General features: G+C 45.9%; 2 protein-coding genes across 4 annotated transcripts; one reads left to right on the forward strand and one right to left on the reverse strand.

Annotated features, from left to right (window-relative positions):
- Positions 1–577: 577 nt before the first annotated feature.
- Positions 578–11,929, forward strand: ZXDC (ZXD family zinc finger C). The gene is made up of 10 exons (XM_064724021.1): positions 578–1,610; positions 2,105–2,257; positions 3,159–3,237; positions 3,363–3,493; positions 4,079–4,249; positions 4,797–5,482; positions 6,186–6,270; positions 8,041–8,213; positions 8,960–9,061; positions 9,767–11,929. The coding sequence occupies exons 1-10, from the start codon at positions 578–580 to the stop codon at positions 9,851–9,853; spliced, it is 2,700 nt and encodes an 899-aa protein (XP_064580091.1). The 3' UTR covers positions 9,854–11,929.
- CFAP100 (cilia and flagella associated protein 100) lies at positions 11,929–25,602 on the reverse strand. 3 transcript variants are annotated; one of them, XM_064724024.1, is made up of 15 exons: positions 25,495–25,602; positions 23,042–23,125; positions 22,568–22,674; positions 21,178–21,367; positions 20,529–20,596; positions 19,729–19,892; positions 19,063–19,143; positions 18,291–18,469; positions 18,076–18,214; positions 17,328–17,376; positions 16,609–16,760; positions 15,827–15,962; positions 15,059–15,261; positions 13,489–13,582; positions 11,929–12,562 (listed from the first exon to the last, which is right to left on the reverse strand). In XM_064724024.1, exons 2-15 carry the CDS (start codon positions 23,061–23,063, stop codon positions 12,500–12,502), a joined length of 1,647 nt encoding a protein of 548 aa, XP_064580094.1. In that variant the 5' UTR covers positions 23,064–23,125; positions 25,495–25,602; the 3' UTR covers positions 11,929–12,499. The 3 variants fall into 3 exon arrangements, with proteins under 3 accessions (XP_064580094.1, XP_064580092.1, XP_064580093.1); XM_064724022.1 differs by having other exon boundaries at positions 25,444–25,596; XM_064724023.1 differs by lacking the exon at positions 25,495–25,602 and adding an exon at positions 25,317–25,335.
- Between the last annotated feature and the right edge of the window lie 392 nt (positions 25,603–25,994).

The following is a 25,994-nucleotide window of genomic DNA, read 5'->3' on the forward strand; positions in this document are numbered from 1 at the left end:
ACATGGAGCTGGTGGAGAGGGCTCAGTGAAGGGCCACAAAGATGATTTTGGGTCTGAACATCTCCAACGGGAAGAGGGGCTGATTAATTCCAGACAAGAGAAAGGGGCTCTCATGAATCCATGTAACTATCTCAAAGCCAGGTGTCAAGGGGATGGTGCCAGAGTCTTTTCATGGTGCCCAGCAACATGATGAGGAGCAATGGCCATGAACTAGAACACAAGATGTTTCACCTCCACACGAGGAAGAACTTCTATACATTGAAGGTCCCTTAATTCTGGGACTCTCCCCGGCTATTAGCAGGGACATGGGCAGGCTCCCCAGTCCCTGCGGTGACTCCAGCGGTGCCAGCTGGATGTCGCAGAGCCTCTCCTGCCGTGCCACCCTGCCACCAACCCCTGGCCGGCCCTGCCCCGGGGCAGCCCCGCTCCGTCCCGTCCGCCACTCCGCTCTCCGGGTTTCCCCGGCACCGCCCGCGCCGCGCCCGCTCCGCGGTTCCGCGCTCCGCGTTTCCGCTGCGGCCCGCGCCGGCCCCGCCCCGCGGCTCCGGTTTCAGGCGCTGCTACAGGGACCCCCAAGATGGAAACGCAGGGGCTGCCGGCCGCGGAGGCGGCCCGGGCCCGGCCCGCCGCGCAACATGGCGGCCCCGCCGCGCCGCCGCCGCCCGGCTGGGACCCGCCGCCCGCCGCCGCCTCCTCCGCCGGCAGCAGCCCCGCGCCGGGCCTCTACGTGAGCTTCCCGGTGCTGCTGCTGGAGGAGAAGCCGGAGCCCGCCGCCAGCCCGGCGCCCAGCGCGCCGCCGGCGGGGCCCGCGCCCGACAGCGACGGGCTCCTGCTCGTCTTCAACGTGGTGCGAGGCGCGGCCGAGCCCGGCGCGGGCGGCGGCGAAGAGGGGCGAGCCCAGCCCGGCCCGCCGCCCGCCGAGCCGTCGGAGGAGGCCCCCGACTCGGCCCCGCCGCCGCAGCCGCCGCCGCCTCCTCCCCCGCCGCCGGCACCGCTGCCCCCCGCGGGCGGCGATGGCGGCGGGGCGGAGGACGGCGCCTTCTCGGGGACCATCACCATCAACAACCAGAGCCTGCTGGTGCGCATCGAGAACGGCGTCCTGACGCTGGGGCCCGGCGCCGAGCAGCCTGCGGGCGCCGCGCCCCCCGCCGCCGCCAGCCCCGCCGAGCCGCCGGGCGGGCCGCGGCCGCGCTCGCCGCCGGCCTTCGCGTGCCCGGAGCCGCGCTGCGGGGAGGCCTTTCCCCGCAAGCAGCAGCTGCGGCTGCACCGGCTCTCGGCGCACGGCGGCGGCGAGGACGGGCGGGGCGGCGCGGCGCGGCCCTTCGGCTGCCCCGTGCCGGGCTGCGCCTGGTCCTTCGCCACGGCCTACAAGCTGCGGCGGCACCTGCACTCGCACGACAAGCTGCGGCCGTTCGCCTGCGCGGCGCCCGGCTGCACCAAGCGCTTCACCACCGTGTACAACCTGCGGGCGCACAGCCGCGCCCACGAGCAGGAGGCGGCGCACAAGTGCGAGGCGTGCGGGCAGCGCTTCCCCAGCGCCGCCCGCCTCGCCGCCCACCGCCGCCGCAGCCACCTGGAGCCCGAGCGGCCCTTCCGCTGCGACTTCCCCGGTAAGCCGCCTCCGGGGCTGGGCTCCCTTCCCTCCCCTTCCACACACTGGGATCATCCCTGCCCTGAGGCCCTGCGGCGCTCGGCACACTTCTTCTGCTCCCGCTGCTCCTTCCCCTTCGTGGTACCCCAGAATGTCAAGGAAGGTTCTCCTCCAAAGCACCTCAGTTACCAAAGGAAAAGTTTGGGAGCTGGAGGATGCTGTGCCTTTCCTCCTGTGACTTTGTGCTGGTGCAGTGAAACGCCGCAAGACTCGGCGCCAGTGTTCAGTGCGCCTTAACCCAGGCTATACCTGATTGCCCACCCTGGCAAAACATTGGTTATTCCTGGGAATAATGTGTAGGATTTTACTGTTTGGTTTTTTCCCCTTTCCCTCTTTGTAATATCCTGAAAAAGGAGCCTGAAAGTAACTCCTTAAAAGCTGGGAGGGAGAAAAGAGAGCAGTTTTGTGAGTGAGTTTTGTCAGGCAGATTTGCTATTTCCCTTTTCTCCCCAGGCTGTGAGCGAACGTTTATCACAGTGAGTGCATTATTCTCCCACAATCGAGCCCACTTCAGAGAGCAAGAGCAGTTCTCCTGCTCATTCCCTGGCTGTAACAAGCAGTATGACAAGGCCTGCCGACTGAAAATCCACATGAGGAGTCACACAGGTATTCATTCACAGGGATGATTTGTACACAGGGAATTACATAAGGCATGGTATGAGGAAAGTGGACTGCAGTGTGCTGGAAAACCTGGAAGTCAAGAAGGGCGACATTAGTTATTTGGAGTCAGAGAAAGCATTTGATTCTTGGCCTTCTGGGGGTAGGATTCTGCTGAATCAAATTGTCATATGCAAAGTAGTAAAGCACATATGCAAAGCTGTGGCTTTTGTCATTGTGCATTCTGTCCAGAAAAAACTATCCCAGCTCTATTCCCAAGTTCATAGATGTTCAAAACATTGCATTAATTTTACTCTTGATACAAACAAACAGCTCAGAACATGTGAAAAACTCTCAGAACATGTGGAATGTACGTACCAAGGTTTGGAACAGTAAGAAGATAAATTTCAGCTCTGGCAAGCAAGCCTGACTTGTAAGGACCACTGCAAAACTGAAATACAGCCTTGTCATGTTACTGGTGTGTCCTCTCTTTTCCTGGTTTCATGGTTTTACACTTTTGAGGTTTTTTCAAATGTCACTTGAAGTTCATAGATGTGATGGAAACCAAATCACACTTCACAGTCTTGTGATCAAGACACAGTGGCAGACCATGAAAACAGGAAAAACAGTTCAGTTGTGTTTCTGAGTGACGCTGTTAGTGACTATTGAAGCATTTCAGGATATGAGGTGGATTGATAAATACTTGTGCTCTCTAATGCAACTCCATGGAGTTAAAGAAAGCCCAGATTGTAGGAGGGGGAAGGGATATGATAGCACTCTGCAGTGCATTGCAGGAGGGGCTGGTTGAGTTGTCTTTTCTTAAATTAATTCAACTTAAGCAGGTTTTAATATTTTCTAGTAGCAGTATGTGTTTTGTATTAGAGTATTAATGTAACATTTTTTATTCAAGGTGAAAGACCTTTTATCTGTGACTTCGAAGGCTGTGGCTGGTCTTTTACCAGTATGTCCAAGCTTCTGAGGCATAAAAGGTAAAGGAAGCTTTTTCTGATTATACTGTCCTAAGCCACTGGCTGTTTGCTTCTCTTTGTTTCTCTTCCAGTAGCTAAGCAGTAGTGGATTTAATCATGCCAATGACAATTTCCTTCCCTTGCAGGAAACACGAAGATGACAGGAGATTCATGTGCCCAGTAGAAGGCTGTGGGAAGTCCTTCACAAGAGCAGAACACTTGAAAGGCCACAGTATAACTCACCTTGGTACTAAACCATTTGAGTGTCCAGTAGAAGGTATTGCTCCACTCTCATATGTGTTTCCTGGTAACTGGTGTGTATTTTTGTCTAAAGGCTATGTGTGCTTGGTACAGGACTGGAACAATTAAGAGTGAGTCCTATAACAGGGTTTGAAGAGGCAGAAGTTTTGAACACGTGATCATTCCCAGAGTTAGGAATGACAGAGCAAAAGCTCTGTTTCATAATGTAGCTTGACCACCCTCACCACTTCAGTGGGACTCCAGAAGCAAAGATTTTTGGGTGTGATCTGGATTATTCAGCTCTAAAGTAAAGCAGCTCTACTTGATTGTTTCTCCTTTTTATGGTGTTTCCAGCAGTTGTCATGAAGAATTTCAGATGCCATAGTGTTAAAAGGTTGTGCTTTCCACTGAATGACTTTAGAATTTCAGGTTGTCAGAAGGAGGTTGTTAAACTGTCCTACCCTTTGACAGGTTTATTTTCTTGTGGTTCCTCTGAGTGTATGCACAGGTGCTGAAAAACAGCAAGCAGAGGATATTCTGATTTGTTAAGACATTAAATATGAATATTAAATAGAAACTTCATTAAATTTGAACCTTCAAAGCCTTATATATCTTCTTGCAGGCTGTTGTGCAAAATTTTCAGCACGAAGTAGTTTGTATATTCACTCCAAGAAACATCTTCAGGATGTGGACTCGTTGAAGTCGCGGTGCCCCGTTTCCAGCTGTAATAAACTGTTCACTTCCAAACACAGCATGAAAACGCACATGGTCAAGCAGCATAACTTCAGCCCAGGTAAAGTGTTTGTCTGTGGCTGTCACAGGGTGCAGTGGAAAAATTAAGTGCTTTATTAAGGAAAATGTGTAATTACTGATGTTGAAATCTGAGTTCCATTGATATGAATGACAGAATCTTCTCTGATACTGAAATTGGCTTCACGTTCTAAAATTCAGTGGGATCTCTGAGTATCAGAAAGTGATACTTGAGGATGACCTCTGAAATTGTGAGAAATTGCAGCATTTTTCAATGAAGCAGAGCTTGTTCTTTTCCATGCCATGTGTAAAATACGAATAAGGACTAAAAGGATTTCTCTTTCCACCCCTTTCACTCCTCTACAATCTGTACTTAGCCATAGTGTTATTTTTTGGCAAGTGCTTTTATAAGCACACTTTTCAGTAAAAGAATGAACTTATTTTGGTAGGCTGCTTTTCCCTAAATTTGCTTTCAGGGGAGGTGGGCAATATTTTAGTAGGCTAACAATATAGAATTTTATAGAATTTTAGCTTCCTTTTCTTCCTGTTGTCTGTAGAAGCTCTCCTATAACCAAACCCTTCTCTTGCAGATCTCCTAACTCAGCTGGAAGCCACCTGCTCCCTCACCCCCAGCAGTGAGCTCACTAGTCCAGGGCAGAGTGATCTCAGCAACATGGACCTCGTCTCCCTGTTTTCCAATGTGTCCAGTAACAACTCTGGAATTGCAGCGGACATGGCGCTGGTGAACTCTGGCATCGTCACCATCGACGTGGCCTCGGTGGGCTCCACGCTGGGGGGCAGCCTGCCTGTCAGTAGCAGCTCCCTAAGCCAGGCTGTGGATCCCTTGATCCTGGTGGCCAGCAGTGACATGCCCCAGAGCCTGGACAGTTCTCTCCTGCTGGGAACCAATGCAACGGTTCTACAGCAAAGCACTTTAAATTTGGATGATGTTCAGACTGTCAATGCCGAAGCCTTGGGTTCGCTGGCGTCTCTGTCAGTGAGGAATTCCAGCCAGGATGTGCACGGGCTGACATGCAGCAATAATTTAACAATGGACACAGCCACTTTGACTCCTTCCAGCAGCCTGGGCAGCACCAACGTGCCTGAGTTACTGACACCAGTTAAAGCCGAACGGAATTTGCTCCCCAGCTCGGATGTGGTTGGTCAGCAGGAGGGCAGCAAAGTCGTGACGCAGTTTGTGTTCTCCAACCCCCCAGGGAGTTACAGTGCACAGAAGGAAATGGATCTTGGCGCAGTGACTGGCAGCTCATTTTTGGTATGGAGTAACTGTATTCACCCTTGGATGAGACAGCCTGACTCTGAGGGTATCCCTGGCTGCTCACACCTTACTGGGAGACCTCTCAGATTTTGTAGATCATGCATTTTGTCTCTCTTCCGATGAAAGATGTAGAATGATGTATTGAGTAGTGTGTTTTCACAGGTAGATTCAGTGTGGTGACAGGTTCTAAGAAATACTGAAATTCTGGTGGGGACAGTTCAGGAAGAACCTTTCAAATTAAGCAGCCGCCCATCTGAAAAGGAATTTGCAAGAACACCCAAGAATGTGTTAGACGTGTTACTTGTTCATTTCATTCCAGGGAAGGATTTGGGCTGTAACAGTAACTGCAGCATTTTCATTCCAGTCTGCATTCCTCTTTTAAGTACTTTTCCCTTTCTGTTTCACTGTGTTATTGCAGACGTAACTTTTTGTTTATATTATGAAGTACATGTTTACACTCTTAAAATCTGAGCACTTACAAATGTGGAGCTAACTTCTTCTTGTGTGGGGCTCCAGAAATTGAGTAAATACAGGGAATTTATTGAAACTAATCAGAAGATCAGGGGAAACTAGAATTCAGTGTTTGCAGCATAGAAGATAAGTGCATCTGAGAAGTCATTAGTATGTGTTTTCATTATCTTGTTTTGTTCTTAATTCCAAAAACCTTGCATCTCTGGGCTTTTTTTTTCCCTTAAACTAGGAGAGCAGCGGGTCTGCGAGAACAGACTACAGAGCCATTCAGCTGGCCAAGAAAAAGAAACAAAAAGGGAATGGCAGCAGCACAGGTGAGAAGCCATTAGTTCTGTTACATTTACTGAATAAATATATTTAGTAATTTTGGCAGTGCAGTGGGAACAGGTTTCTGAGTAACATTCTTAAATGTCCTGTCCTGTTTATTGATAGTTAAAATAATTATGCATGTGGTGTACAATCTGTTACTCAGGATAATCACATTCTGTGGAATATCAGATTCACAGGAAGTTTACAAAGAAAGCTGTGCCCTGTGTTTCATGATTATTAACAAGACACTAGCTGTCCATCTCTTCATCTGCTTCTTATTACAACTAAAAATTATGTTACTGTGCTTTCTGTTGTTTATGCTTTTGGTCTTACCTAGGGGGTTCTTTCACTCAGTACAGACAATGGAAATTTTACCTAGATTTTGCTTTTGTGTTTCACTTAGTAACTGTGAAGGAATTTATTTTTTGATTATCTAGATATACTCAAACATCTCTCTTATATTTTAGCCTTGTAGAGCGTTTTTGTGCAGGGTGAGTTTAGGTCATGATTCCAGCTGTGTCCTCTTAGTTTGACTCAGAGCCATTTGATGTGAATAATAACCATTCCTTTGTCAGATGAAATGTGGTCCATGGTTCCCTGGACTTGCACAGGCTCAGGTGTTTGAGATGTGTTGGCCTTTGGGGCTGGGGTGGAATATTACAGATTTATGATACGTCAGTATCATATATATAGAGTTTAGTGCTGCCTTACTGTGTCTTAGACCTTCCTCCTCTGAAAATCAAGGCAAAAGTTTTTGAGGCAAGACTAATTCTGTTTTGAGAACTGTTGTGTTTGTGTGTTTGTAAAATACATATGTGCATACATTCTGTCTGGTTCAGCAAATCATCCCATGGAAGGAGAAGTGCTTTATGAAGCTAGTTCTAAAGGGCCTTATATTATCAAACACATGCATGTATCATCAAACATGTCTTTTGGACATTAGTTTAAGAAATATGATTGCACTTTGCATGACTCCTAAGATAATCTCAGAAAATTCCTGTTTCTGTTCAAGACTCCCAATAGTCCACTTTTCACCAGCTGTTGCCTTCATGGTATGCTGTGCCTCTCAAAGAGGTCTAGAGAGTCTTGTATTTCTGATTGCTTTAACTAGATTGAGTGAATACTGTAGAGGGAAGTTCAGGGTTTAAATACAGGTTATACAAGCCCTTCATTTATTACAGATTTTTTTTTAAATCCAAACAAAAACCTGAGCTGACAGGACTGTATTCTTATATTCGTTTTGATTAGGGTTTTGGTTTTCAGCTTGTGATGCAGCAGCTGGTTCATCCTGCTTTAAACTGAAAAGAAGCTTAAGGTTGTGATAGTTGTACTTGTGTAGCCTGTTCTACCTAGTAGTCCTTGAAATCCTCCTGTAAATAATGATCTTCAGTATGCTTTTTTTACAGTTTAGAAAAATCACGTGCATGACTTCTCAGGAAATGAGTTACAGAGTGAAAGATAGAAAATGCAATCCTATTTCCTAATTCCTTTCTATAACACCACAAATTTGCTGATATTTCTGTGCTACCACAGGGGAGGGCCCTAAGCTTGCAGTTTGTGATGTTTCAATGGTGTTCAGGTAAAAAGGTGCTCAGTAGGCAGCTGGAGTTCAGCAGCTGAGTGCTCTCTGCCTTTGAGCAGTTGTCAGGTGGTGCTTAATTATATTGCACTGCTGTGGGCATTTGCTGTGTGCTATAAACAGCTGCAAAATGTTGAAAAATACAAGCAGAAAACTCTAGCAAATTTATCTAAATATTAAAATTGCTTTCTTTTAGGGGCATCTGGTTCTGGTCAGAGGAAAAACAAGGGTGGTAAAGTAAGCCCAACCAACTTTTCTTCCTCTACTCCTGGCAGTCGACTGGGTGGTAACATAGTTTTGCCAAATGGAGGGCTGACAATAAGGGACCCTGCCACAGGAGCCCAGTATGTGCAAATTCAGCTTCTCCAGGTAAGAGCTGAGGAAAAAAAACATGCTAAGCTTCTCTGTTATCCAGACTTCCATTTATGGAAGAATTTGAATGTTTGTGAACTCAGGTCCTACTATTGCCTCTGGATGGATTCTTGAGGCCTGCAGTGTTCTTACATTGTTCTACCTTTTATTTATAAAGTAAATGAGCTGGACATGAAAATGTTCCTGCAAAAAGAAGTTTCAGCCTAAACTGTTATTTCTCTTATCTGTTGAAATAAAGCTTAGAATTTAAAAAATCCAGAACCTCTTAATTCGTGGGGGCTGATTAGTGGTGCATGGCAGGTAATAGGTTTTGTGCCAGGTGTAGCTGTGTAGTATTCAGAGAAAGGATAAGTTCCTTCTCCTTCGTTGCTAACAGCTCTGTTGTGGAGAGACCTATGGGCAGAGTTCTCCATTGATCTGTTTTTTGATGGATGTACACATTTGTAACTTTCATGTTAAGTATCACCTTCATGAAAATGTGACACTTCTTGCATGTTTCTGTGTTAGATTTGTTGAAAGAGGAGCCCTTCCTTCCTCTGTAGATCTTGCCAGTGTTCCAGGTTGGTGAGGACAGGATAATAGGTTGTACACTGAGCTAGGTTCAGATTTAAGTTGTAGGGCCTTTCTAGTACAGTGCAGTGGCTTTATCAGATATTTTAGGGTTGTGAGACTGAGTGAAATTTGCCATATTGTGCTGAGTTACCTGGGGGTTGTGTAACTTGATCATTTTTCTGCATTCTCAGGATGAGTCCCCAGGAGAGGGAGATCTTCCCTTTCAGCTGAGCTCTCAGTCTTCCTCCTCACATTCTCAGCTTACAGTGGATTTACCTGTTTACATACTTCAGGTACAGCATGTCAAGCCTCTGGCTTTTATTTCCTTGCTTGAATGTAAAGACAGTTTACTGTGAGCACTCTCATGTTCTGCCTGATGAAAATACCTTGTTTTCCATTGGGAGTTGAATTCCATTCACAAGGAATAATAAGCAGAGAGCTGCACTGCACAAAGTATTTTGTGTCTGTTACCAACCTTTGACACATCAGAAGTGGTTGGGTTGTTTTTTCCTCTGTTACTGAGTAATGAGTAACTAAAACTTATTTTTTCTGAAATGCCCCACCCTTGTTTTCCTGATCCCATCCTGCAGATACTTGGTGGGTCAAGAAAAGGGACAAGAATTGGAATGTTACAGGCTACAGAAGTGTGGGGTGGGAAATGGGAAATAGAATCTTGAACTTAGATTTTGGAGTGGTGCCCTTGTGGGAGTGTCAGTTAAGTTTAGAAGCCTGCTTAGGGACCTCGTTTTTTATAAACCCTGCAATGTACCTATTCCTGCCAAGTGGGTTTCACCAGGACAGAAAATAAATCTTTTTTGTTGAGGAGGGGCACTTTCCTCAAAACCTATAAGTACAAGACAAGTAGGGAAAGCTTTGGGTTTCCTCTGAGCCATTCCAAGCATTCTCTGGTGTTGAATAAATGTCAAGATAATCTTGCTGATAAGCACTGAAACCATCTAGAGGTGAAAGAAGTTCATGCTGTCTGTTTGCTTTAACAGGAACCACACAATTCCACCGAAGATGATGCAGGTTCTGATAACTCTCAGTTCACTGGAAGCACAATAAATTTACAGGATCTGGAATGAGGATTATTAAGAGCAGTTACTTGAAAACAAATTGGGCAATCATGACAGAGTGAGATTACTGTGTGGGTCTTTTTCCAAGGAAAATATGAAAAATAGGAGAACTGAAGTATGGTTGCACTCTTTGTGATTTGCTTAAGACAGTTGCAGCTGAAAGATTTTTCTTTAAAAATCCCACTTGATGTGCCTGTGTAAGATACCCTGTCTGCCTGGTGGTTGAGAGGCTGAGGCAGACTGCTGTACAGTGTTGTTTCAGGGAGAAGTACTTTATTACACTTCAAACTGAGGTAATATTTACTGTTTTCACAGGAAAGCAAGTATTCTACAGCTAACAAATGCAAATTTATAATCCTGCCTGCGACAGTTAAAACTTTCCTTCCATTGGTCTCCTCCTGAAGCCAGTGGCATCAAGGAGATAAGAGCTAAATTTTGCAAGTGTTTTCCACACACAAAGAAAATGATTGTTTTGGCCCCTATGTTTGGCAGAAAACCAGAACAAAGTGTCACATGTAACAAAATTAATGTTCTATGCCATGAAAATGAGATGCTCTAAAATCTTTGTTTTAGAAAGCTAGATTCTAAATGTTAACTTAGCTGTGAATCAGTTTGTAGCTCATGTTGAGTTTCTCCCTTTCCTTGCTCCTGCATCCCAAATACTTTGCTGAATTCTTCCAGCAAAACTTGAAAACTGCAATAGAACTGTACTCACTGTAAGTGATTTGCTGAGAGCCCAACAGCATCTGAGAGAGGTTTATTTTATCTTTGTGTTCCCTTTTTTGGGAGGAATGTTGACCGTCATGTAAATTTAAGCACCTTGATTTTTATCTCATCTATAAACCGCTGCCAAGTTACCTGTGAACTGGTCACTACTTTTTTATTTAGGGTTGTTTGGTGTTTTTGTTTTGTTATTGGAACACTGTTAACACGTGTTCTTTATTGCTGTCCCAGAGTGTCAGATGCACCTGGAGCTGGTTTACAAAATATGCAGTTGTCAGAGTATTTTTTGGGGGGGAAAGAGTTGTTGCCCAGGAAGATTTGCCCCTGAAAAACTGCAGTTTCTCTTGGGGGTGGGGGGAGAGGTTGTATGTACTCTACTTACCTGGATTGCAGACACCTAAATAAGTATAGGGTTGTATAGGGAAAAATAAACCACCTTTGGTTATGTTTTAAGGTAGTAATTTAATTGTTTCCTATGGTGATGTTCTGAATGCCTGTAAAAGTATGTATAGGAGTTTGATAAAAGACTGTTTGTACTTTTTTTTTATTCTCAGTGAGGTGTGTGTATGCACGTATGTGTATTTTCTTTTTTTTTTTACAAAATAAGATATGTCACAGAGGAGAACGTTGTGGTCTTTTTAATCTTGCACATATTTATTTATTTTACAGTTATACTGATGTTAAATTCACATGAGGTCGTTCAGAAATGCTTTTACTTCCTGTGCCTTTTGAACTATGTATGTGTCCATATAAATGCTTTTTTGATTGCAGACTTGGGGAGGAAAACAAGCATACAGGTTACAGTGAACTTCAGCTCCTGATTTGTAGGCAGTATTATATCTCTGGTTGAACCAGCTTTATTTTTCTATCTTTAGCCTAACTGAGCATTGAGGTCTCTCTGTTCCTCTCACTCTGAGTTTACAGCTTACGTCCAGGGAAAGTCTGAACCCTCTCAGGCTGGGTTTTCAAACCAGTTGGTAGCTGAGATCTGCTGGTGGCTGTGGCTGCAGCACAGAGTCCCCTCCTGAGAGGAGGAAGGATGAGGAGGAATTGTGCTGAGGGGTCACCGTGCTCTCCCTGGAAGCTGAGACACCTCGAGCTCCCAATGCCTGCATTATTCTGTTCTCAAGGACCATACCAGTTTGTAATCCATTAAAATGGCCAAGGAACACTCCATCTTTTTATGGGACTTGCAACCAAATCTTTCTACTTCTGAAAATGTACCTCACTCAGCTTTGTAAGTGAATGTAAAGTGCTAACCTCTTGAGGGCAGAAATTTGGATCACTTGGCTAGGGCTCCATTGCTGGCAATGGATACCTGAAGAACTGCTGGTGTAAAAGGGTTAATAAAGCTTTTTTTTTATGGTCACTTTGTCACTGGGTATTGTTCTTTGCATGGATGCATCTGACACAAAGCTAATTACTGGCAGCTTGATTTCTGCAGAGAGCTTGTGGTTTTCCTTCAGTTGTGTATTCTCCACTATAGTGGGGTAGAGTCTATAATGGCTTTTACAGTCCTTCAGAAGACCTGTGATTATCATAAATATCTATGAGGTACCTGCCTTGGCTGTGCCTTAACAAAGATTGTCACCTAGGGCTGTCATAGATCTCACTGCTCAGGTTTGTACAGGTAGTGCTATTGGCATCAAAAACTGAATGAGAAAAGAACTGGTGCTTAGCAGGAGCTTGAGAAGCAAAATGAGAGATTTTTTTATTTATTTTCTTAGGCAAAATACCAAAGGAGGGGGGAAAAGGGGTTGCAGACTTTCCCTGGAATCTTAGGGTAGGAGAAGGAAATTTCATGGGACAGTAAAGTTCAGCTGAGCAAAGACTGACAGATTGTAGAGCTAGAAAAGACTTCTAGAACAGCATCAGCCCTGTAAGCTGTGGTTAAGGCTGTGCCATCAGGAAAAATAATACAATTGTTCTTCCTTATCTATTTCCTTGGCTGTTCTTCCTGGCAGATGGGTTGGAAGGGAAGGCCACTTTCTTGTTCTGCAGAGGAGGAAGAGGCACTGCATCAGTGCTTGGTGTCTGAGCAGGCACTGGAGCTGCTCTGTGCTGCCAGCCTGGGAGGGGCTGTGCCCCTGCCCTGTGCCCCAGGCAGCTGCAGGGTGTCTGCTGAGTGAGCTTGCTCTATTGGGAGGTGAGTGTGAAGCACCTGAAGGCTGTGTGTGTGCTCCTGCTTCAGCTTCTGCAACTCACTGCTGCACTTACAACTGCTTTCTGACTAAAGCCTCATTAGTCCTGTGCCAGGAAGAGGATGGGAAGTTGGAAATCCAAATAAATTTTCTCTATTTTCTCTTGGCTAAAGGGGCAGGGATTCATGGCCCCTGTTCCCAAGTCACCTGTGCTGTCACTGTGACAGAACCAGGGTCTCCTCATGGCTGTGCTGACCTGGGGAAGGTGCAGCAGCAGCCATGGCAGGAGCTCTGCATGAGCCTCTCAAGGGGCCAGAGCTGAGTGTGGGAGGATATGGAATATGTCAGAAAATGTTGGTTTGATGTGGCTGAGCTGATCTAGGGCCTTGCTGCTGTCATCGGGAGTGTCCTGCTGCTGCCCAGTTCCTCATTTGCCAATTTTCATGCTTGGTTTAATACAACCAAGGGAATGAGTTGAAATGAGCTTACTGAGAACTGGCAGGTAGTGGAGGGAGTCTTGTGGCTGGGAGAAGGATGATGGAAGGACACTGAGCTGGAATCCTGTGCACTGTGGCTGACTTCCCAGCAGTGGCCTAAAGTTACATCACTCCTGCAAATTGGGTAAATCCTGCAAACTACACCTGGCTGCAGGTGCCGTCCCCACACAGCTGTGGAGGCCCCTTAAGAATACTTTTCCCTTAAACATTTGATATCCAGGTACCCCCAGCTTCTCCAAAGTGAGCTGTGAGGTGAGGTGTTTCCACAAACCCCTGCACTTACCTTATTTTCTTCAGGTACCTGTGATTTTTCCATATCCCTTTTCAATCCTTCATCCTGCTGATGCCTTGCTTGTTTCTGCTTTTCCTCTCTGAGCCTTTTGAAGAGAGGGAATAAAGGATGGGTTAAATGCAGCTTGCAGCTGCACCAGCTGTGCTTTTGGCACACAGCATCAACATCTAACACAACATTTACATCACACCTTCCATGCAACCACTGGAGCACAGGGGTTGGGGCACACCTGCTGCTGGAGCTGGTGGCTGTGAAAGGTAAGAGGGAAGTACTGCCTGCAGCTGGTCCTACTCTTTCTGGAGTGATGGGATGAAAATGAAGTGCTGGAACAGGAATGGGCTCAAGCTATGGAACACTGGTGCAGAGAAACTGCAGTCTTAACCATGTAAACTTGAGGAAAATGTTTAATGCTCTTAGTAGAGTTTGTTGTGTTTTGGTTTTGTTGGTGTTGTTTTTGTTTTGGTTGGTTTTTGGGGGGTTTTTTGTTTGGGGTTTTTTGTTTTTTGGTTTTTTTTAATATTTTTATTTGGGGTTTAAAAATTATTTTATATTTAATTTTTATATTTATTCATATTTTATTTATATATATTTATATATTTTATATAAAATAAATATATATTTTTAATATAAATATATATATTTATATAAAATATATATTTATATATTTTATATAAAATCAAAGTTTTATTTTTATTTTATATATGAAATGAAATATATTTATTTTATTTTGGGTATCTTTCCTTAATTATTCTCCTCCATCCCCAGCATAGAAGAAATGTTTTTCATACTTATTTTGCAATTTAAGAGTGCAAACCTATTCACAGAACATCAGGAAGAAGAACCATACCTTTTCTACTACACAGCTGAATAGTAATGCAGAGAAAGAGAATAAGCAGAACCAAAATGTCACTGTCTGGCTTTAAATCCTCATGTTAATCTGTCTGATCCACTTGAGGATGGCCAGATGCAGTCACCAGTTCAGTTATCTTTGTTTTTTGTGACGTGAAATTTTGTGTAACTGCGCCTATAAGAATGTGTCTCATCTTGGGACTTACACTGACTGTGTTTATTGCTACTATTTAATCTAGTAATACAAATTAAAAGTTTTGTAGAAGAAACAATTCAAAGCTGGAGTTTTTGATAAATGCCCTTATGTACGTATTAAAGTCTGACAAAATATCAGGGGAGGGTGGACTGAGGTTTAAAACTTGAGGTTTAATTTTCTATTTATTCAATTTAAATTTTGTTACTGAAATTGTTTTCTTAAAATTACGATTCTCAGAATCTGGTTTTGTTTGTGGGTTTAGTGTTTTCTTTTTTATTCTTCTAGATTTTTCTGCTGTAGTTTGCAGGCCTTTTCTAACGTAGCTGTGGGCTGCAGTTCACTGATGAAGAGATGCAAGTACTGTGAATGTAGAACCCTTACAGAAGTAAAATTGGATGGATTGCTTTAATGGGATTTCAGATTGCTGCTACAGGATTTTTTTGGGGGGTTGATTTGGCTCTTTCAGCTGTCAACAGTTAAAATAGAGATGTTTTCCAGAAGAAGGTCTTGTCTTACCTTGCTCTCTGTTCCCTTCTTATGTCTTTCACAGCCTTTTCTATCTTTGCTGCTGGGATTCTCTCCACGCTGTCCAGTAAATCAATGAGCTGTTTTTCTATGACCTTTAACATCTCTACTGTTGGCAGGTTTGCCTCATTGTCTCCAGTGCACTGGAAATAAACTTCCTGCACCTTCTTGTTCAGGCTTATGAGCACTTTGTCCTGGAGGTGACAGGAGATATGGTGAGTGCCACAGCTGGGTTCTGCCAAGTGGAACCATAATATCCCTCCAAAACCAAAGGAAATCTGTGAGGGAAATATTTTCATCCCCTCAATAAAACTCATTTGCTTGTTTCCTGGCTGGCCAAGGGCAATGGCTGGGACAGATGGCTGAACTGAGCCATTGTCCTGTTGGTCTCATCCTCCCAGCTTGGCTGTGACCTGGGTCAGGTGGCACTGCCCAGCTGTGTCTGGGAGCCTGCTCCCACCTGGAGCAGACAGGTTTGCCCCGGTTTGCTGCCTCAGCAGTGCCCCAAACCAGCCTTTCCATTGCTGGGAAACAGCTCTGATCCCTCCTCAGTGCCCCTCTGTGTGCTCAGCGTGTTCTGTGCACGCCCCTGTGTGCTCAGTGTGCTCTGTGCACACCCCTGTGTGCTCTGTGTACCCCTGTGTGCTCAGTGTGCTCTGTGCACGCCCCTGTGTGCTCTGCTCCCAGGATGGATGGGGCTGGGGGAGAGGAACCACTTGTGCACATGTGAACCCCCCTTGCCTGGATCCCAGCCTGTACCTGGTCATCACCTTCGTGTTCTGCAGGGGAAAAGAGCTGAACTTTAAGCTTCAGCTCGGCTACTTTCTCCTCTTCCTTGGCCACGGAGGCTCGCAGGGTGCTCACCTGCTCTTTCAGCGCTGCCAGCTCCTTCTCCCTAGAGGGCAGAGAGAGGAGGTGTTTGGGAAGGGCAGCTCTGGAACACACGGCTCTGCTCTCCGCAGCCTGGGCTGGTCCCTCTGCTGCCGGCAGATGGAGGTAACACTTCAGCCTTTCCTGAAAACCCGGGGAACTTCGGGGGTTTTTAATGGAAAAGCAGTTACTGTGCTGGTGGTGGGGGGGAGAAGTAGTATTACAGAACATTCAAGGTTTTGTAAATGTAAAAACTACACTTTAAATGGGAATATATACACCTATCTGTCATTGACACTTAGATTACAATGGCACATGATGGGTTCCCTACTGCTTTCCTCTAGGAAGGTTTTGCACTGAGTCAGCATTTGCACTGATGACTCCAGGAACTGCCTTATTTCTTTCTTTGGTCTTCCTTCATGAGAATGACACTGACTCCAGGATGCTCAGTGCATCATTCACCACTGTGCCTTGAGGACTAAGGAATTAGTCCCAAGCTCAACTCTTACCTCCTAAATTAAGCATGTATGGGACACTTTCCTAGGAGCTCAAAGAAAGACCCTGCTGTGTGAGCAGCCTGATGTGTATCTGACAGTGAGGTGTCTGTGGGGGCATTGGGGTCACTTATGTCTGCAAGCTGGACCTTCCTTCACCTGCAGGGCCACACTCACATGCTTTCACGTGTGCTGATGAAAGTCTGCTGGACCTTGTTCCAGCTCTCTGCAATATCCTGGGAGTTCAGGACAAAGGATAAGTTCTCATCCAGCATCTCCATGAAAGTATTAAGCAATTGTTCAGGATCAGTGAAGTAGAGCTCGGGCTCCTAGAGAGGAAAACACGTGATGAGTCTTTTCCCTGCTCTAGATTCTGTTCCACTGAACTGTGTGGAGGCTGGTCTGCACCAGCCCTGGCTATTCAAATATTCTTCCGTCTAGAGAGGTCCATGTTTGTTTGTACATGGACATCCTTCCTGCTATGTGTGTAGTTCTACTTTGCCTCAACAGCTCACCCCCAAAACAAATTGTATTTTGGGGAGTAAAAAGTATTGCAAACATCAGTGAGTGGGAAAACCTCAATTTCAGACATAAGCCAGTAACTGCACTAATTGAAAAATCTTTCGTTTTATGATGTCATATCTCACTGGAGGATGGCAAGCTTAGAGATGATGGTAGGGTTTTGGAAACTGAAGGAGGAAAGTTAAACTAAGGTATTTATAATATGTGCCACCAAAGTGAACATTCAGGAATGTATAAATGTACATTTATAATTTGTAACTACAGTAACTCCTCAAAACTGTAACTAATGGTTAGAAGGTAAGGGAAATTAGTAACATTGATAAGTGACATAGGACAAACTGAAAATGCAAATTTTTCAACATAAGACTTCTGACCTCATCTTCATCCGAGCTGACTTCACTCTCTGCATCCTCCAGTGAACTTCTGAAAAAGCATTTTGTGTGTTAGGCCCTCAGAGAAATGACAGCTCAGAGGGATCTCATTAGTGACATAGAAACATTGCTATTGTTCACTGTCCCTGTTTACTCCTCTGCACGTTCCCACTGTGGGATATTGGGGGGTCTGTAGGGTGGGGGGGGCACACAAACAAGCAGCACAGGAGCTCCTTCTGTCCACAAGCAGCTGCCTTTGGTGCTGCCCTGGGCTGTGCTGGCCATGGGGCTGCCATGACACATGAACCTGAGCTGAGGGTGCTGATCCAAATGCCTTTAAACTCACTGGGAGTGAGTGTAACTCACTCATTTGTTTAATGCTTCTCCCTCTGCATAAGAGCTGGAAGAAGGGGAAGTGATTCTTTGCTGCTATTGGCAGCTCAGTCTGCTCATCACTTCCACTTCTACCTGTGCCATGAAGGATTAAAAACCTCTGTTTGCATTGTCTTGGTGACAGCCCCACTTGGGCAGGCTCTCAGCAGAGGATCTGAGGATGGAGCTCACTTGGAGCAGGCACACAGGACTGACTTGCACACCTGACAGCTTTCTGTGGTATTTGAGTTTGCTCCAGTGAGCCCCAGAACCTGGAATGCCCAGCCAGGGTGAGCAGTAGGATTCCCTGTGCTGGTTCCCAGTCAGCTGAGTGCTCTTTTCGATCCTTAATCCTTTGTTTGCATCATCTGGTACTTACAGGTCTCTTGACAGAAGAGGCTGCAGGAAGTGTTTAAGCTGTGGCCTGAGATCGCGTGCCCTGAAATCCAAACTCTCTGAGAACAGCAGGGAGCTCGGAATATCCGTGAAAGTGACACTGTGGCCACTGGGACCCTGCTCTGGAGACAAGAGGAGGTGCCCACTTAGAGCCAGGGGCTGTCCCAGCAGCAGCAGCATCACTGTGCTGGCACTCACCCTGCTCTGTGCTGGAGGGAGGTGAAGCCCTTCCTTCATTCCTGGGTTCTGTTTCCTTATCCTTTTCCTTTTTGTGTCTTTTTCTGTGCTCCTCCTGCCACTCTTTTGGAGATAGCTGGTAGAGAATGTCCCTGTACATCTTGTACTCCTGCAGGGTGTCCTCAAATCTGGAGATGTCACTGGGGTGAGAGAAGTGGACAAAGTTTGTTAGCAGGGAAGGAATGTTCTGTTTGAACAGGTTTTCTCACTCTTGATATTCGGTTTCATCCAAAGAAGGGGAGAGAGGGCACATTTTTTCATGGATATGCAAAGGCAAAAAGGAACCTGTGCTCTTTGTGGTTTCTCATGTGGAAACTAAGAATCAGTCATCTTCCCTGGTCATATCTCTTGCTATGGAACTGAGCTTGCTAATTTTTGAATTTTTACTTGGAAAGGAATGAGACATTTTTCCAGCTCAACTCACAATGGTAATTATACTCTTTTTTTTGTCTTTCCCTAGCTCCCTATTAAAATGCATTGCTTAGTTTTGTTTGGATTTTAAGCTGATGCTAGGCATTTAATTTTGGAGTTGAAATATCTATACTTTAAAAAAAATATAATTAGAAAACTAGAATAGTTATTTTAGAAACAAAGCCAGCATCTGAAAAACAAAACCCAAAACATTTTGATCTTAAAATGGAACATTTTTAGAAATCTATCCCCTGCAAGGACTGTGAAGCTGTAGCACTGGAGGGGCTGATAAAGGTGAGGCAGGAGTAATGAGCAATCTTACCTTTGGATTTTCTTTATTTCAGTTGTGAGTCCCTGGATCTCTGTTATTTTCTTCGTCTTTGCTGAGGTTTCTCTTTTGGCTCTAGGAAAGGATGCACAGACAAGCCATTAAACAATTTAGCAGTGAGTAGTGAATTGAGGCGCCTATGAAACAGTGAAAAAGATGTGATATGAGCCCTACAAATCTGTGTTATAGATGTATATAGCATCTCCTGTATAGGAGATGCTTGGCTCTGCCTGAAGACCCTTTGTCCTTGGCAAAGCATTGCACCCCAGTGTTGAGGCCTCCCTCACTGGCTGCTGCTGAGCATCAGTTGCAGCTGTGCCCCTGTGATACCTGCAAAGGGCCAAAGTGCTCAATTTCCCTCACTGAGGGGCTGGGCAGAGGCATCTCCCTCCAGTAAAGGGTGTTGTGGGAAGAATGGAAGTGGTGGGGCCACCAGCAGGTTCCTTGCTGCCCCCAGAGCAAGGGCTTTTGCAGTGAGGGCATTCCCTAGATGTTGTTCTCCTTCCTCCCTTTTATTGAATGTGTGGGGAGAAAGTGCCACCAGAACTGTAACTCTGGGAAACTCAGAGTGTTCAGCCAAAACCCTGCAGGGAGGCCAAGCAGCAAATTCCTGTGCCCAGAATGAAACAGCACAGTGGTGATTCCTTCAGTGCTCCTTACCTTCTCAGTGCTTCAACAGAGTTATTGTGGTTCTCCTTCAGGAAGGCATCAAACATGGCAGCGTCCTTCTCCATCCTTCTCTCAGCCTTTTCCAGCTTTCTTTCCTCATCCTTTGTTATGTTCTCCATCTTTTCAATCTCCCCTCTCTTTACTGCAATGGTGTGCTGAAATGAGCCCCAAAGGCAACACAGTCACATCAGCTGGGTGGTTTTGAAGGTACATTGGTTTAGCTTTCCAAAATTCCCTGAGAGTTGTGGGCAGAAAGGGAAAGGATTTCAAACTTAGGTGGGTGAGTTAGTGCAAGCCAGGTACATGGAGGCCAGGAGTTATTTCAGAAGGATGATATTGAATAAGCAGAGAATCTAAAGACAGAATTCAGAAGTCCCAGCACTGCATTAACTCCTGGCTGACAAAGATTGATTCAGTTGGGTTACAGCTCAATAAAAGACAACTAATGGGAATGTTTGAGCATGGTTACTCCATTTCCTCACGTTGAGTTCAGAGTGGCTCCCAGCCACAGTTTATGTACTGTGTAACTGTGCATCTTACAAATGGGATGCTTCCATGGTGGCTGCTGAATGATGGGAATGACCTACATTCCTTTATTTCTTGCTGGGAATTTTTGGGCTACAGATTCTGAGTGGCTGTAAGGCAGGAGTTGGACAGTCAGTTCATGAGCTCTGATGTGTGCCACCTTGGAAAGATCTCCAGGCATTGATCTCAGGAGAATAAACATCAAAACAAAGCAACACAGGGAAGAGTAATTAAATGAACAAAGTAATGAGCTAAAAGCCATGTACCTCAAGAAAAAAGATCTGTTTTCTGTCCTGTAGGTAGCCATGGAAGGTCTCCCTGTCGAATTTATAATCTGAAATCAGAATATAAAGTTGCTTAGGCTAGAGAGGGGGAAATATGGCCAAGGCAAAACACAATGAATATGTAGGCTGCCATGAGCATGGATCTGGCTGGCACGGGAGTCAGCAATACTGATTATTGTATTATAGTTATAACCTTGCTTAGGATCAGTTTCATATGGATTTTCATAGAGTAAAACCAGGGAGAATATAGTGGACAATCTGGTCCTTGCCCTTTAGGCATTAATGGCAAATCTACTCCTCATGTCAGAGGCAGAAAATCTAGGCCTGTATCCATTAAAATCCAACTTTAGGTTGGCTTAGTAGAAAGGTTTCCACCACACAAGGTCCTGCAACCCCTCAGCTGGCTCCAGCTCCTCGCTCCATGGCTGGTGGAGCCCAGTGAGGGGTAGCCCAGGCTGTGAGCTGGAGATGGCTCAGCCACGCAGGGGCTGGAAAACACAGCACAGAACTGTCTGCATGGCCTCCCCAGGGTCAGCCAGAGCCAGCTGCCCTGCCCATCCCTCTCTGGCCTTAGCTCTGGGCTGTTACCCAGCTGAGCAGCCCCACTGCAAGGACAGCGCCTGTTCTCCACCTTTTTTCATGGCCAACTTCCGCGAAAGCATCTCCTGCAGGTATTTCAGTCTCTCTTCACTGGTCGCCTCTTTTCTGCTCTCCTCTTCTTCCTCCCTTTTCAAAGCTTTCCTCAACCCACTTTTTGCCTTCATTTTAGTGGAGTAAGTAGTTTTCTCATGGACTTTCATGGTCTTCCTCTTTTCACGTTCCTGTGAGAAGTCAGATATGTGACTGTTTGATCCTGTGCTTTGTTTGCTGTGGTTTTTAAAGACATGAGTAAGTTATTGACAGCCTGGAAACTTGCAGTGATGATACCCTGCTGATGCATATTTGCCTAGTTTATTTGACTAATCCTAATAACATTCTCTCTTGAGGCAACTGAAACACTAAATTTCTTAGTACTTGTCATTATTCTGTTGATTTGTATTCTGCATCCATCCACCAGCTGTTTGTATCCTCTCAGTGTCCTCATTTTGCCTTCTTGGGTTATTTCTGTGGGCAAATGGAAATTTTCTGAGATTCATCCTTGGAGTCCCTTGGTTAAAGGGGGACAGCCAACATTTAACCAACTCAGTCCAGCTTCTACAAGGACATCTAAACCATTAAATTCAGATTGGGAAGATCTGTTCAAACCCACTCCAGAACCTTCTGGAGGGTACAAGGTGTTTCTGCTCAGTGCTTTCACATGGACTGTAGTGTAATTCAGCGCTCTCTGCACAGTTTGGGCCTGGATTAGGGTGAGGACATCACTCAGCAGACATCCTTAGTGCAATGCTTCCTGAGCTCTTCCCCATAATTGTCCAGTGCCCTTCAACCTAAGCAAAAACCAGACTGTGTCAGTCCCCAGTGTGAGGTGAGGAGGCCTTGCTTTAGACCTCCTGCTTCCTTTCACACTGTGCCAGGATGTGCATTAGTCAGACCTCCCAGAGATCACAGAATCCCAGAAACGTTCGGGCTGGAATCTTTGGGATCATTTAGGTCCAAATCCCTGCCATGAATGGGGGCACCCCACTAGATCAGGTTGCTCAAAGCCTCATCCAACCTGGCCTGGAACAGGGATGGGGCATCCCTAACATCCTTGAGCAACCTGTGCCAGTGTCACCACCCTCACAGTAAAGAATTCCTTCTTAACATCTAATCTACATCTTCTCTTAGCTGAACCCTCTCCCCCTTGTTCTATCACAATCTGCTTGTGTAAAAAGTTGTTCTTTTTTTATAAGAACTTTTTGAGTATTGAAAGATCACAATCAGGTCTCCCTAGAGCATTCTTTTCTCCAGGCTGAACATCCCCAGCTTTCCCATGAAGAGGTCTTTGATCTCTCATGTGCTGAATTTTGGTATTCTGTTGGGTGGGTGCCTGCCTTAGTAATTGCTTATTATACAGTTTAGCCTAAAGCATGTGTACATACCTCCTGTGCCTTCTTAATTTCCTTGTCTCTCATTGAGAAAAGTTCAGTGTCTGTTGGGAGCTTAAATGGATTTTTCATTGGCTTTTTTTCATCCTCTTTTGTGCTTTCTGGGAAAAAAACAAACACAAAAACCAAACCAAACAGAAAAAAACCCAGGATGAGGATGTAGAAGATGTGAAGCTGAATATCTGGACCCAGTGCAAAGGGAGTGGGATGTGCTGGGTCACGCCTGGAGTGTGGGCAGATGCTGGATCAAGGGCAGGGAGCTGGATTGGGCTTCTGGGAAGGCAGTGACAAAACTGAGACCTCTGTATGGTTTATGTCACTTGGCCATATCTGATGATCAACAACAACATTTGAGACAGGAATTTTTGTGTCTGTAACTATTTTATCCATTTCTTCTGTTTTAGGGCAGAACTCTGGGCCTCTCCTCTGAGCTGACAAGGAAACATTGCTGGAGCATTGTCTCCTTACCTGACACAAGGTGAGTTTCCATCTCAAGTTTGGAAGAGAGACTTTTAGTTGTTGATGCTGTATGTCAGGATGGTGTCTTTGACCCTGGCCCAAAGAAAATCATAAATCAGTCAGCTGGGATCTGCCAGTAATTGATGTGATAAGTTTTACAGCTGTGACAGGCCTAGGGGCTTTCTGTATCTTAACCACTGAGCCTTTAGTGTCTGTAGCAATTAACAAAAAGCTCCATTAATCTGGAAAACACATATGTTCTGACCTCCAGTTCATCCCGGCGTTGTGTGAAAGCTGTGTAAAACACAGTCCTCCTTACACATAAACTGATGGGAAAGCAACAACAAAACAAATTTGGACACAGCAAGCAACCCAAGTCCCTTGTCTCTTTTCCCACCCAGTCACCAGTTCTGACCCACACCCATGCTTTTTCATCCTCCTGTCACTAGTTCACAAGTTACATTTTTACTCACTAAAGCTCTTCCCAGTTATTGCTTCAGCATTGTGGATTTCTTGCAATAAGCATGAATGATTGTTGGACAGCACAGACACACTTTGCAGAGCTCTATTGCCTTTCATTTTAGGTTGGCAAACTGTTGAAGGTTATTATTTTGTTTCTCTGACTCTGGTCTTTTTGTAGTTTTTGCTATGGATCCTAAGGGACAAGCCAGAGTGGGAATGATCTCACTTACAAAGAACAGATAGAGCATTGTTAAAGCTATCCTTTAATCACCAAAGGCAGCAAGCTGGGCTTAGTGAGGTATTAGTTCAGTTGATGCAATTCTGCTGCTGGCACCATTCCTGACCTGCACTGCTCTGAGATGCTGTAGAAAATATCCTCTTCTGCTTGCACTAGTTTTAGGGCTATTTTAGAGCTTCAGTTTTTGCTCTGAAGAGCCTCCAGTTTTTATGTATTTTGAGCTAAACTCATCTGGCCTAATTTCCATGCCTGTCCTTGGTGCTTTGTGTGTTTTCTGCAGCTGCCCAATTAGTACTTTATTCTTTGGAGGTGTCAAACTTTCACTGCTGATGAGACACAGAGGTTGAGGTAGAATTTAGGCTTTTGAATATATCCCAAATATTTTCACTCTCCTTTTCAGTTCTTGAAGTATATTTACCAAGAACCTCCTTGACTGTTACTTAAGAGTTCAAACCTCTCTGACCTTTGCTTAATTTAAGGGGATATTTTTCTCTAGGGTCTCTCATCTACGTCCTGGAACAACATCAGCCGTGCTGCTGATGTGAGTTTTGGAGAAAGCCCCACCAAGGCAGGGGTGGGCAGGCAGTCAAATGCCCAAATACAGTTTGTGAACCTCACAGAGCAGCAAACACCTGGAGCTTCAGCCCTTAGTGCTCACCTAGATTTCTGCAATCTAAAGCCTTTATCACAAGAATTTTCTTTTTCCTGTGGTTGATTTAAATTCCTCCTACAGGTAATGAGTCTGAAAAGCAGGACTAGACAGTGGCATATGGAAAATAACTGTCAGTGCAACCCTCAGAGATAAAAAGTGCTTTATAATAAAATTTTATCTAAGTATAGGAAACTGTATCTATTATTAACTTACAAATATTCATTTTGTTAAAGAATTTTATGTTTGAGGTTGCTGGGTTTTTTAATAGATTGTTTGCACAGCACTTGGGAAACAATGCCAGAAGGCACAGAAGCTCTAGCTCTGCTAATTCATAATTATTAAGGTCAATAATGCAAATTAAAAAAGCTTCATTACTAGAATAATTTGGCATATATCTCACTGCCTCTGACATTGTATTTCAGGAGCGGCGTACCAGTAGCACGTGAATCAATAGATAAGGCATTGAGGGTTTTAATTCACTGAAATCTTTATTCAGTGCTTTTCCCTAGCATCACGCTGCCAAGCAAAAAAACCAACAAACCAAAAACAAAAACAACAACAAAAAACCACCCCAAAAACCCCCAAAAAACAAACGAACAAAACCAAACTCCCACAAAACAAAACAAAAAGCCAAAGTAACTATGCAGACAGATCTAAAAACTAGTGCAATAAACCCATTCATGTTCCCAGAGCAGAGGGTGTCACACATCCGTCCCTAGCAGATTCTCTGCACACTCTCCTTGCTCGCTGTTCTACAGTGTCTCACACAGAGGTGTCACCCAGTGGTGTCACCCAGGGGTGTCCCTGTCACCCTGGGGTGTCACCCATTGGTGTCCCTCTCACCCAGCACTGTCCCTGTCACCCAGCGGTGTCCCTGTCACCCAGAAGTGTCACCCAGAGGTATCTCTAACACCCAGCTGTGTTCCTCTCACCCAGGGCTGTCCCTCTCACCCACCGGTGTCACCCAGGGGTGTCCCTGTCACCCAGCGATGTCTCTCACACCCACCGGTGTCCCTCTCCCCCGGGGGTGTCCCTCGCACCCAGCGCTGTCCCTCTCACCCAGGGGTATCACCCAGGGCTGTCCCTCTCACGCAGGGCCGTCCGTCTCACCCAGGGCTGTCCCTCTCACCCAGCGGTGTCCCCCAGCGCTGTCCCCGGCTCGGGCCGGGCTGTGGCGCTCGGAGCGGGGCCGGGGCAGCGCAGCCGCCGCTGTTTGCGCTGCCATGGAAACGCGCGCTCCCGCCGCTCGGTGCGCGGCCACGGCAGCGCGCTCGGCTCGGATCGGCTGGGCTCGGCTGGGCTCGCCTCGGCTGGGCTCGGATCGGCTGGGCTCGGATCGGCTCGGCTGGGCTCGGCTGGGCTCGCCTCGGCTCGGCTGGGCTCGGCTCGGATCGGCTGGGCTCGGCGGGCTCGCCTCGGCTCGGCTGGGCTCGGCTCGGATCGGCTGGGCTCGGTCCCTGGAGGGATGCAGGGACAGCTCTCCGCAGCCCGGGCTCCCCAAACCCAAACCCCGGGATGATGCGGGCTGGGGTCGGTGTCCCTGCGGGCGCTCGCTGGGGCTCCCGTGCGGGTCTGAATCTCCCCCTAAAAGGGAGAAAACTGCTCTGCTG

The sequence above is a fragment of the Zonotrichia leucophrys genome, chromosome 12, assembly GCF_028769735.1.
Source record: "Zonotrichia leucophrys gambelii isolate GWCS_2022_RI chromosome 12, RI_Zleu_2.0, whole genome shotgun sequence".
Classification (NCBI taxonomy): Eukaryota; Metazoa; Chordata; class Aves; order Passeriformes; family Passerellidae; genus Zonotrichia; species Zonotrichia leucophrys.